Genomic DNA, 12,856 nt, shown 5'->3' with positions numbered 1-12,856 from the left:
ATTGACTGTTTGACGTTTGAGTATGTTTGTTGCATCATTTTACATATTACATTGTAATCGAAATGATTTTGTAAATAGATGGAAATGTTATCTTGATATAAAAGAGTGGCAATGAGTTTCTTGCTACTTCTTCTCATTAGCTCAACCCTTTAAGTAGTAGCGGTAGATTCAATTAGAGAATTTTTTTTTTGTTTGACATTCATAAGTGTTTAAATAAAACACTTTTAAAGGATTAAAACGCGTGTAATTGTAACGGTTTTACATCAGATGTTTGCGTAAAAGTTACATTTTTATTTTAGTTAACCCGACGTTTCATTAAGACCTTTCCAGATCTCGTTTTCAGGGGGACTGCAGATGAATTGAGTAACTTTTACGCAAACATCTAATGTAAAACCGTTACATTTACACGCGTTTTAATCCTTTAAAAGTGTTTTATTTAAATGTGTAACACTCGCGTTAATTGAAGAAAATACTATTCATAAGTGGTATTTCCGTGACCTACATGAATAAAGTTTTTTTTTATATTATATCGAATAAAATTTTGATTTTGAACAGTGTATCGTATGATTAAATCGCACACGGCACAAGTAATCGTGGGTACACTAACTATTCAACATGGCGGACGGATTCATCGCTGCCGTAAACTAGATAAGAAGATATCTAACGGTCACCCGTTCTCCGCAATGATATATTGTGACCAGTTTATTGATGCGGTTACGCAACGTATTTAATTAAAGTAATTAGCTTTACATGAAACATTTGCTGAGGCCTTTCTATTCAAAATTTAAAACTGTTCGTTGCATCAGACATGGTGAAAAGGTGTCAAATGGTTAATTATGATATATACAGGGTGTCCCTCCGCTATGCCACATGTAAGGAAAGTACATTAAATATTGTATATGTAACGCTTTACTGAAATAAGACTTTATTTTAATTTAAAAAACAATTTAAACTGCGTTCATAGATTTTTATTTTCTTTAAAATGCTAAGCTATGCTTTTTAATTTTAGTAAATTAATTTGAACAGGAGAAAGTAGAAGTACGTAGGAAACTTTTACGTTCATTAAAAGGTTTTGTAGAAGAAACCGGTTCAGACCGGTTTTTTCCACACGAGCCATTCTTCAGTATATTTCAGTTTTACGCTTAGTTGCACTCACACTAACAGCTTACCTTCATTAAGAATACATACCCCAAGAGAAATAATAGATAGAATACCGATTTTAACCGGTAAAAACCGATAAATTTAAAACAACATTGTTGCAGTCTACAAGAGATATTGTAATATTATTTACTTATTAATGTTACAGAATATACATAACTAAGCTTATATCATTTATACGTCTAGATAAACTATGACAGCTGCGAAAACATAGAAAAAATTTGAGTTTAGTGTTAAACTCTATTTTGAGCAATGCACGCACACTGACTCAAAGTGTCATACAAATCGCGAGCGTAAGACGTAGCTTGTTACGCACACAAATGTAATAAACCTGGCCTACTTTCATTGGTTATCTAGCAGAATGAGGCTCTATCTAGGCGTATAAACTATCTAAGTAACTAAGTAATCCAAGTTACAAAATACAAATTGTTTGGTTTGATTAATCAATACATTGGCGTTATACATAACGGAATAATCTTGTTGGCCTTCGGTAAGTATAAAAGTTGTCACACAATCTGTATTAACCAGTTCCGAAAATACATGAAGAAACCGCATGACGACTGGATGCTTACTTGAATGTTTTTGAAAAGTCTCTTTTTTTTATGACAATAGGGGACGAGACGAGCAGGACGTTCAGCTTCTAATAATTGATATGCTTTTGAAAAACACAAAAATTTTGGGTGACACTACAATTGCGCTCACCTTGAGACATAAGATGTCAAGTCTCATTGCTCTGTAAAGACCGAAACACAGTAATGCTAACTCATTACTGCTTCACGGCAGGCGCCGTTGTAGTACCCATAATCTAGCCGGCATTCTGTGCAAAGGAGCCTCTCACTGGTAAGTTTCTTTTGGAGCGCTGATGGGATATCAAATGACATGGCTTGAGTCACCTAAGAAAGGATGATCAGTTAGAGCAAAATTCAGTAAATAAATTTACACTCAATTATAATTTGAATTAATTTTTTTACTGTTGTATTGTAAGATATATGGATTTGGTTTAATTTTTCAGGCTTTCCAACTAAATATATAACAAACACGTGCTGACCCAGCAAAGGTCGTTTTGCCATATAAATTAAATACTCCGCGCCCGCTCATTGTATGAATTGTCATATGTAGTAAAATGTCATTGATTGATTAATTTGTATTGTGAATATACAGGTATTAAATCAAATAAATATATGTTCCGACTAAGTTATAGGTATCATATATATACTAAAAACTTCTCCGAAACACGCTGCATCACATGGTATAAGTATTATTCCGATCGGTTCAGTAGTTTTCGCGGTATAACCGAAAGGAAAAACACGGCTCTCTAGTAGCCAGTTTCCCAACAAAAAAGTTAAATTAATTAAAACAATATGCCATATTCTACACAGATACTATCGCGGTCGCGCGCATGTTTATTGTAATAAAAATACGGTCATAATATGACCTCTGGACTAACGACAAAGCAGAGAAAGTTATGCTTCAAGACATGATTTCAATGCCAAAGGCAGTAAAGGCCTGCACCAACGAAACATCTGTCGACCCAGCACCATCACGCCAGGGGTCACACTAAATTCTGAACAGGTCGAAGGTAGATTAATCTGAGTTTTTGTTTACGTCTTATCAATCATGACGTGAGGTCGGGTCACATACCGATGTCACATTGACAGGAGTGAGAAAGGAGGTCGGAAATATAGAGGTTTTATAATATCTTTTGTATCCGAAGTCAATAAGATACCGTTTGTATTCATTTTTATTACTAGTGTAGTGAATAAGGTTTCTTTTTATGGTATATGTGTTATTTAAGATCAGAGATACTTAACACCTTAAATTTTAAATAAAATACGTGTTAAAGGAATAAATCGCTTGTGGTCCTAGTTTAATTTTTATAGAGTTATGGATGTCATTTTACTGGTAATTTTCTATATGAGTTTAAAGATTTTTTGGAGGGTCCTTTGCACAGTATGCCGGCTTGATTATGGGTAGGTACTACAACGGCGCCTGTTTCTGTCGTGAAGCAATAATGTGGAGGCATTATTATATTCGGTAGCTAGTGAAATTACTGGGCAAATGAGACTTATCATCTTATGTCTCAAGGTGACGATCGCATAGTAGTGCCGCTCAGAATTTTTGGGTTTTTCAAGAATCCTGAGCGGCACTGCATTATAATGGGCAGGTATCAAAAACTATCAGCTGAAAGTCCACCTCGTCTCGTCCCTTATTGTCATAAAAAATTGCGTGCGTACAAAGTTTACATGTCAGAAGTGAAACCTGCATTGTGCATGAACCTCTAAACTGCATATGAAGTCCTGGTACATGTTGTAGGATGACACATGATTTCAACCGCTCTGAAAGACATTACTATCACCGCTACCATGCTTATGTTCTCCTTGGGTCTATGTAGTAATACGTCGTGCGCATGACGTCAGAATATATTAAAGTATACTCGCGTCATACATATGACAATCTCCTCTTCAACGATGATCGCCTGGTACCAAAATACTGTTTATTCCTATTACGTTACACTTATTACACTTCCTATCTAATTAAAATCTTATGATTTTATGTGTCTGTCTCTTTTTACTGTCGCGCTTTTTCGTTTCATCGACTTTTAAATGACAACGATGCTAAAGATCACTACAAAAACGATGACACGCGGGTATTTTCACATCGTTAATATTATGACAGGTGATATAAAGAATTCGGTATCACCTACATCGGAACTTCCGTTAAAATAGCCTTCGTTTAGTTGACAAAAGGAAACATCGAGATATCGTCTCCATGGTCACCAGTAAGTGACGTCAATAGATGTTATTTACTTACAACATTCCACGAGCGAATGGCATTGGAACAAACCGTGAACCTTAAAGGTTTTCGTTTCCGAAACAGATTAAGAGTTCCGGTACAAATCTGCCCTTAACTAAAATTTAAACTTATAAGCCTTGCTTTAAAAGTTTATAAATCGATTTGTTCCTATAACATTTAGATACATTATTATATGGCTTAGATAATTAATATGCCTCGATGTCTAGCTGTAAGCACTTCCAATAGCGGAGAACAGTTACCCTATATTTTCAGCAACGCACGCGCACTAAAACTTTGCCTTACTGCTACAGGCTCTATCTAGACGTATAATTTATCTAAGTGGCTTTAATATGTTTTTTGCAGAAATGGGCAAAGATAAATGATTATTTTTAATGTTTTTCATAAGTTGTTATGCAAAAAAAAAATATTTTTTAATTTACACGTTCGTCGCCTTTGAATTGACTTGAAAGCAGTAGTTGAAATTAATGATAGAAATTCTACTATAATCGGCCGCGGAGTACTGAGGGCGACATGCGATAGATGGGCGATGAAAAATTGAGGTGATGTAATAAAAGTTTCACTTTAATATGACAAGTTCTCAGTGGGCATCGCATTTGCTACCCGTTGCTGAAATTAAATTTACACAAATAAAATTTGAAAAACAAAATTTTATGAACGATGCGGGACTCGAACCCACGACCTCCGGCTTTCCGTGCCGGTGCTCTAACCAACTGAGCTAACCGTTCGAGTGACGTATCGTCATAAAATCTTGTATGCTTTGTTCAACTCTCAACGGTTAGCTCAGTTGTTTAGAGCACCGGCACGGAACGCCGGAGGTCATAAAATTTTGTTTTTCAAATTTTATTTGTTTATTAATCCTAGAAGTGAGGGTTATCACTTTAAAAACATAACAAATTGTTTAGATATTAATTTATTTCCCACTGGAAAATCTCATTATAATTGTCCCAGAATTCAACTCGCTTATGCATAGGTATTTGTACTGCGCAGCATTCGCGTTAAATTCTAGGACTATCTCATTTAATCCTATATTCCATTATATCAGATGTAAACCTACATATATTATTAATTAATATGTGTACAATACTATAATACTAATAACATACGCAACAATAAAAATAAATTCAAAACTTACGGAAATATACATATATATTTACTATACATATCTTACTTAAAATGCTATCCCAACTCTTCTACATGACATAAAATACATACACACGTATTTAGTGTCATTCAAAAAAAAAATATCAAACTTTACTTACCCCGATGTGCCATGCCGTATCTAGTAGCTCTTAATGCATGTGTTGATCATAATGTTTACGCGGTTTTTTCATTTCTACCCACATTATTTTGTATAGACTCGCAGTACTACGAATAAGATACCTACTGTTTATATTGTTTTCTCATGTGAGTGAATATGTTCTGTTCTTAATGAGAATAAAGTTCTTTAACCATAATAATCTCGGGAATTATAACTATTAAGAGCCCATCAGGCATCACGTATAGAAGAAGCAAGAAATGCAGATATATCTGATAACGGGTTTCTGAGAGGCGCGCGTGCCAAGCTTCATACTGAGCATTTCGATTCGCGGAAGTTTTAATGATTATTTCAAACGTAACAAATATGCGGATGGATACGAAACAAACTTTTAACCTGATTCCTGCCGCCGAATTCCACCTTAAATGTGCCTGTCACCTGGATGTGTGGCGGTCCTCCACAGTGCGGTTTTCAAGGAGCTTTCTTCCTCGTACTACTAAGCTGTGGAATGAGCTTCCTTGTGCGGTGTTTCCGGGACGATACGACATGGGTCCCTTCAAAAAAAGCACGTACACCTTCCTTAAAGGCCGGCAACGCTCTTCTGATTCCTCTGGTGTTGCAAGAGAATGTGGGCGGCGGTGAGCACTTAACACCAGGTGAACCGTACGCTCGTTTGTCCTCCTATTCCATAAAAAAAAACCCCTGAACTTAATTGGCAAAGATTTGTACCATATCTGAGTATTATGGGGCGCAAACAGCGTAAGCGATGATATTTATAAAATTACTAGCTGACCCAGCAAACGTAGAAAAAAAAATCCAATAATTAAATTTTTGGGTAATAAAAAATAGTACATAAAATTTATCGCATTCCATTGCCATATTGTAACCTTATTGCGCATCTGTGGGCGGAACAGAATAATATAAAAATGGTGATTAAAAAACAGAGGTTGAGTGTAGACGGGTGATAATTTGATTTTGTATGTATTTTTTAAAGTTGAATCATAATAAAAAAAAATGTAAAAAAAAATATTTACCTCTATCATTTATGGGTATGAAAAATAGATATTGGCCGATTCTCAGACCGGATCCGATATAACATAAGTAACATAACATTAGAATACAAAGGTAAATTTCGCCACTATATACAAGACTGGACATTGGGTGATCCGGAAAGCAGAAGACCCTGGTTCGAATCCAGATGTCCTATTAGTTTTTTTTTTGTTCAAGTTTCGTACATTCTTAAAAATGCAAAGCTCGGTCGTCCGAATATTAAGTCTATAATATGGTATACAAGGCATTAATTTTCTCAAAATTGATTCATTTAGAATTATTTTTGATGTCATTTCTAATAACCACTAGATACTACTACCGCTTCGGACACAAATGGCGCTCTGAGAGAGAAGAAGCGGCGTAAGAAACTCTCCCAGCATTTTTTTTTGCGCTCTTTTCAATAAAAAATGTACAATATTGTACAGTCATTTCTATCGCTATAAAATAATCACAATCCAGTCCCAAGCTGTCCGATCATTTAGATATTCAGCAGTGGAGTAATAAGATTTACGACAGAGCCATTTTTTTATAAAACATTTAAATTTATTTATAGATAATGCCTGAACAGTGGCTTGGACTTTATTATAGAAGTGTATACATTTACCCTTAAAGCTATTATGAATCTTATGAAGCCTACAAGAATTACTTACAAGCAATCCCTTATTTCTAGTGTTATATATAATCTTACTATTACAAATTCCGTACTCAACCTCAAATCATACAATAGCTGTGGAGCAGATGATATCAAATAAATGAGCGCTATCTATAATGCGTACTCGAAAGCATTAAGAGATACTTAGAGGCGAGATAAGGGCGGTATGCGATGACTGATAACAGATGATAGAAGATAAGTGGATGCTTGCAGTATTTCCAATTGAGAGCGCCTTAAGATAAATCGTAATATAGCTTAATAGCGGGGACTTGGATTATCAAACGCTGTTAGCTTGGTCTTACAGACTACAGACAGACAGAGTTCAGACCTTAAGGCGATACTAAATTCCAGCGACCTTGAGCGATATGAGTTCACGGCTGCCGGCCCGCCATCTATGTAACAAAGCCAATATTTTCAAAATTCCTGCGTGGAAAACAGTTTATATGCTTACAATCCTCGCTTATTCACTACTAATCTGAATAAATAAACCTACAAAAAAAAGTACAAGCTATAAGAATAACTTTTCAGAGAGAACTACCAAAAAAATGCGTCACGTCATGCCAAAAAACTTGTTTAACTTTGAAGAAATGTGGTAGTTCAAAAAGGCTCGGCAGTGTTAACTATAACCAACAGCAAGGATTAGCAACCTACAAATAAGACTTAAGGATATGTGTAACAGGATTAAGTAGTGTTCATAGCTCGAAATGCTATACTTTTACCACAAAACTTGTCTAAAAACACCATGTATGCGTGTTTTCTGCTAACTCTTCGCCTTAAGGCTTGGTGACAGCCTAGCGAAACTTCTCTAAGAAAAAAGCGATTGATAGAATGACAGATGACGGATATAATCTTGAAAAAAACGGAAGATTGCCTCAACCCACTACGTTTTAAGCAACTGTTCGTTTTCAAACTTAGCCGGATTATACTACGTCGCCATATTGTAATTACTATTTCAAACTTCTGTTAAATAAATGCACGTTTCATACACAACTAAATTTCAACCTTTACTTAGGCAGTCCCGCCGTTTATTACGTAGTATTTACATCCCCTTTGGTTTCAATATGAAAGATTCTAAGTACAATATCAGTTCAGTAATTGGGTTCTAGAATGTTAATATAAGCATTATTAAAGTACAGCTCTGTTTGCAACGTAGCCATGCCACGTAAATTTAATTCAATTAACAATTTATTACGTAGTATTTACATCCTCTTTGCTTGGTGTATTCGATAAGGTTTACAGTACTTCACTTCAAGCCACCGCTTTTTTCCCCCAACAGCCACTTTGTGGAATCAATTGCCAGTTGAAGTACTCCCGAACTGTTGTGGGAAAGGGACTTTCAATCTTAGATTACCTAAGAGCTACTTAGCATGCTTGTACTAGTGGCGCCTGCATGACCATCCCGACAATTCGAGCAGCTCTACGGTGCACGCGGTCAAATGGTTCAAGTTGACACTGGGGTGCGCCAGACCTGACAGACAGCAATACTCCATATGTGGCTCGACCTGCGCTTTGTAGAGCGCTAGAATGTGGGCCGGCTTGAAGTATTGCCATGCTCTATTTATGACACCCAGCTTCTTCGAAGCCAATTTGGCTTAAGTCCTTAAGTTGGTTTTAAATTGTAATAATCCGAACAAATAGTTATAAATATACGTGGAAACTTTTAAGTAGCCATCATTAATTTTAAGTATTTCATAGGTTATCATTGTAAAATAGCTGTAAGTTTCCCAAAAAAAACTGGTAAAGCATTTTTTTGACCGCTGGTATTGGTAAGTCTACCCGGCAAACAGAACCCTCAAAATCGCTAAATATGACTATCTAACAATCACGCGTATTGCTAGAAACATTAATTTTCTAGTTTGTGGCATAATTTTCCGTCGGATCGAAAACTGGAACTACATGTCAAAGAAAATCCACAAATATGGCAAATATTATGAAAGGCCGCTGCCATAGATCACTAATTGACGTCACCAATAACGGAGACCAATTCAATTAAAATTAAAAAATAATATTCAGATAAGCAAAACATAGTAAAGCTATAGAAGTAGTCTTTATAGTCCAAATATTGTAATTTTTACTGAGCGTAAATCCCGCTATGTTTTGTTTTTAATCAATTCAACACGTGTTTCGCCTCTACACGAAGCATCCTCAGGAGATGTTTACTTGTGAAATTTTGTCGGTCGAATTCAATAAAAAGCCTTAATAGTATTAGAAATAAAGGTAATTTGTATGTGGGTATGTTTGATTTGCTGTAATAAAGGGATTCATAAGTTCATCTACAATATGGGTCATACAGCATAACACAGTTTTCATGGTAAAATCAATGTGAACTTACCTCTAAGGCTTCTTGGGCCGTGTGGAGGTAATCCCTCAGCATCGCCTCTTGTATGCTCAGCCATTCTAACCGAGGGTCTTCTAACTGCGTCACCTCTGTTGAAAAATATAATAATTTAAATTAAATCTTGAAGCATCCAACCAAATGGAAACGGCATTATTATTATTTCATCAGTGGGACACTCCTTTTCACCGGCTAGATTATAGGTAGCACAACGGCGCTTATTTCTGCCGTGAAGCAGTAATGTGTAAACATTACCGTGTTTCAGTCTGAAGGGCGCCGTAGCTAGTAAATTACTGGGCAAATGAGACTTAACATCTTATATCTCAAGGTGACGAGTGCAATTGTTGTGCTGATCAGAATTTTTGGGATTTTCAATAATCCTGAGCGGCACTACTTTGTAATGGGCAGTGCGTATCAATTACTATCAGCACAATGTCCTGCTCTTCTCGTCCCTTATTATCATGAAAAATAACTTTTATAACTTTAAATAAAAATGTATTTAATTAGTATTATCTCTATATTGTGCATAAATATTAACATATAATAAATAAAATGTCAATTTTTTACATTATGCATATTAATGTTAACACGGCACTTTACGATAACACTAGTTTTTATTGGTATCTGTTTGGTCCAGCTTCAGAATGACTAAGACAATTTCAATGGGAATTTCAGGTAGATAGCTCATTCTGTAGATGAAGCCATAACCTGAGAGTTGAATAAAGCATATAAAATTTACCATTATTACAATATACAATCAACGATACGTCACTCGAACGGTTGGCTCAGTTCGAAGAGCGCTCGCACGGAACGCGAGAGGTCGCGGGTTCGAGTGCCGCATCGTTAATAAAATTTGTTTTCACATTTTATTTGTGCAATTAATCCCAGAAGTAAGGTATATCACTTTAAAACATATCAAATTGTTCAGATAACTCATGTTTAGAACATACCAAAATTCAAAGGGTTACCAAACCAATCAAACTCTTAGCAAAATCTGTTTTGACCGACTCATGGACGTGAAATCTAGACGGTTGAAGGCGCTCTTCTTATGAAAAACTTTCACGATCATTAAGTAATATAAAAGTATGTTTCGTAAAAGCAGATCTGGTGAAAATGCTTGTCAAGATTACGATTTTTTTATGACAATAACGGACGAGACGAGCAGGACGTTCAGCTGATGGTAATTGACACGCCTTACCCATTGAAGCTCAGCCTCAGGATTCTTGAAACACCCAAAAATTCTGATCAGTCTCCTAGAGATATAAGATGTTAAGTCTCATGCCGAGTAACTTCATGAGCAACGGTGTCCTTCAGACTGCTGAATGCTTACACATTATATATTAAATTACATTATTGGTTTAAGAACCACAGCAATGGGATATATATCTATCACTTATACCTCCTGGAACACAAAAGTGGCGCTGGGCAGTCGCGAGATTCATGGACAAAAGATGGACAGTTGAAATGACAATTTGGGAAGGACCACCTGGCAAAAGAAAAAGAGGCTGCCCAAGAAACAGATGGGTAGATGATATAATAAAAATGGCAGGAAAAGAATGTCTACAATCTTTTCCTGCCATTTTTAAAGAAAAACACTGAAGAGGGATAGATGGAGTAAGCTGGAAAGGGCCATTACCCAGAGTGGGGTTCCAATAACATTGAAGGTTGTTGGAATTAATTAAAGGCTTATTATTATACCTCCTGAAAAATGCATCATTATGATAGCGAAATAACGATTACTGTACACATTGGGCATTATAAACTTGTGCTCATTTGTAATTTATTTCGAATGGTTGTCGAAGAATGCCGTACAACCGGTTTACCTACGTTGGCAATATTTGCGTCGCGAACATAACCTAGACCACAAAATATACATTTTGCTGTGAATTCGTAATTTAACACGAATTTCTCTGTTATCGTTCAAATATTATGGAAAGATTTCAATAAGAGTTCCCGAGGAATGCAGTACATACTCAACATATTTGCACTATTTAATGGCCGATTTCAAATATCAATTAGAAAAAGGAAGGTAATTTAAAAAAAGCAATAAAACCCGACTGCATTTCTGTGTATTTTGAAATCCCTAAAACAAGAAAGTCGTTTAACCTTTGCACACACGCCACAAGTTAGGATATCATACCCCACCATTTGGATGTGTGGCTGTCCTCCACAGTGCGCTATTAAAGGAACTTTCTTCCACGTACTACAAAGCTGTGGAATGAGCTTTTTTGTGCGGTGTTTCCGGAACGATACGAAGGCAACGGAAGGCGAAAAGTTTAGGGCAAAGGGGAACTCGACTAATAGGGGTAGGTAAATTATTCTCATTGTATGTTCAATAACAAATTTTTTAAGCTGAATCTTCATTTCAATATGTCAATCCGAATTTTCAAAACCACACAATATAGAAAGCGATACCAAACTAAAAATACTAGTAATTCTATCTAAAGATGTCGTGCAAAAAGAAAGATTATAGAAGTCCGACCAGCGAGGAAATAAAAAAGTAACCATCAAAGGATGGAACAGAAAATCGGCTGTAAATTAATGTAACAACTTTAGTTTTGGAAGGTGATTTGACATCTATGTACCTCGAATGCATATATCTCGAGAAGTTAGATGTAAAGATTCCCTTTAATATCGGTATAATACAAAAATTTCTATCTATAAGTTGAAATATGCCGCAGTTTAAACTCGTGTGAGGTCTTTTTATATTATACCCCAAGTCCTTATTCGCGTCACGTCGGGTTTACTTCCATATACCCGGTGCTTCGACTGAATTACTAAGTGCCCCACGATGGTGGCTCTTTTTACGCTTTACCTTTCAATTAGGATCTTTCTAATACATCGCTTAGCAAAATCAGTAATTTTTTGCGACTCGAAAAGTACGAAATATCATTGAGGTTTGATGCAATCATTAAGTATCCATTATTGATGAGCCTACCTCACATATAGCTATAAAACCTCGTGTCGTGGCGGTCTTTTCAATTCAAATACTTCTCTGTCTTGCCTTTAACTACCTTTGTCTTGTCGTGCGTAATAACTTGGGACCTGAAGGCAGTTAGTTACAACACACTTTATCCAAATGTGAGTTTTCTTGAGTGTGAACTTGTCTTGTTTGTGGCTTAATCAATTCAACATGTAAAAAAAATTATTGAATCAGGCGTTACTTTGCGAAAATCCATAATTATACAAATGATTAAGTTTTCTTTAGTGTTAATTCCGCCAATATTTGTGACACGTGTTTCGTTTCTACACGAGGCATCTTCAGGACGTGTTGTCTCGCCAAAATCTGGCACGAGAGTCTCGTGCCTCGTAATTAACACTAAAGAAAACATAAATCATTTGTATAATTCAACATGTATTTCGCTTCTACGCGAGGCATACTCAGGAAATGTTGACTCGCTACATTCTGGAACGAGACTAGACCCTAGTCTCCAAAGAAAACTCACAACATTTGGATGATTATTAAGAGGTCTCTTGTTCGTATCCCAGTAGGTGCAAACATTTATATGATGACTATGGATTTTAGTTCTAGCAATGTTTACAAATACAGCAAACACAACATATTTAAGTATGAATATCGTATTAAATATAT

The 12,856-nt window shown here is 35.9% G+C and overlaps 1 protein-coding gene and 1 non-coding gene across 2 annotated transcripts in view; both read right to left on the bottom strand.

Annotated features, from left to right (window-relative positions):
- LOC126978085 (protein kibra) overlaps positions 1-12,856 on the bottom strand; it is a 126,002-nt gene that overhangs the window by 72,496 nt on the left and 40,650 nt on the right. Inside the window, exon 3 of the mRNA XM_050826801.1 lies at positions 9,262-9,356. Within this exon, the coding sequence (XP_050682758.1) occupies positions 9,262-9,356 (95 nt within the window). The remainder of the gene's footprint in view (positions 1-9,261; positions 9,357-12,856) is intronic.
- Trnas-gga (transfer RNA serine (anticodon GGA)) lies at positions 4,624-4,697 on the bottom strand. Its single transcript has one exon. It is a non-coding gene; the product is annotated as a tRNA-Ser (tRNA).

The sequence above is a fragment of the Leptidea sinapis genome, chromosome 47 (assembly GCF_905404315.1).
Source record: "Leptidea sinapis chromosome 47, ilLepSina1.1, whole genome shotgun sequence".
NCBI lineage: Eukaryota > Metazoa > Arthropoda > Insecta > Lepidoptera > Pieridae > Leptidea > Leptidea sinapis.
The sequence above is the reverse complement of the archived record's forward strand: the minus strand, read 5'-3'. Positions and strand labels throughout refer to the sequence as shown.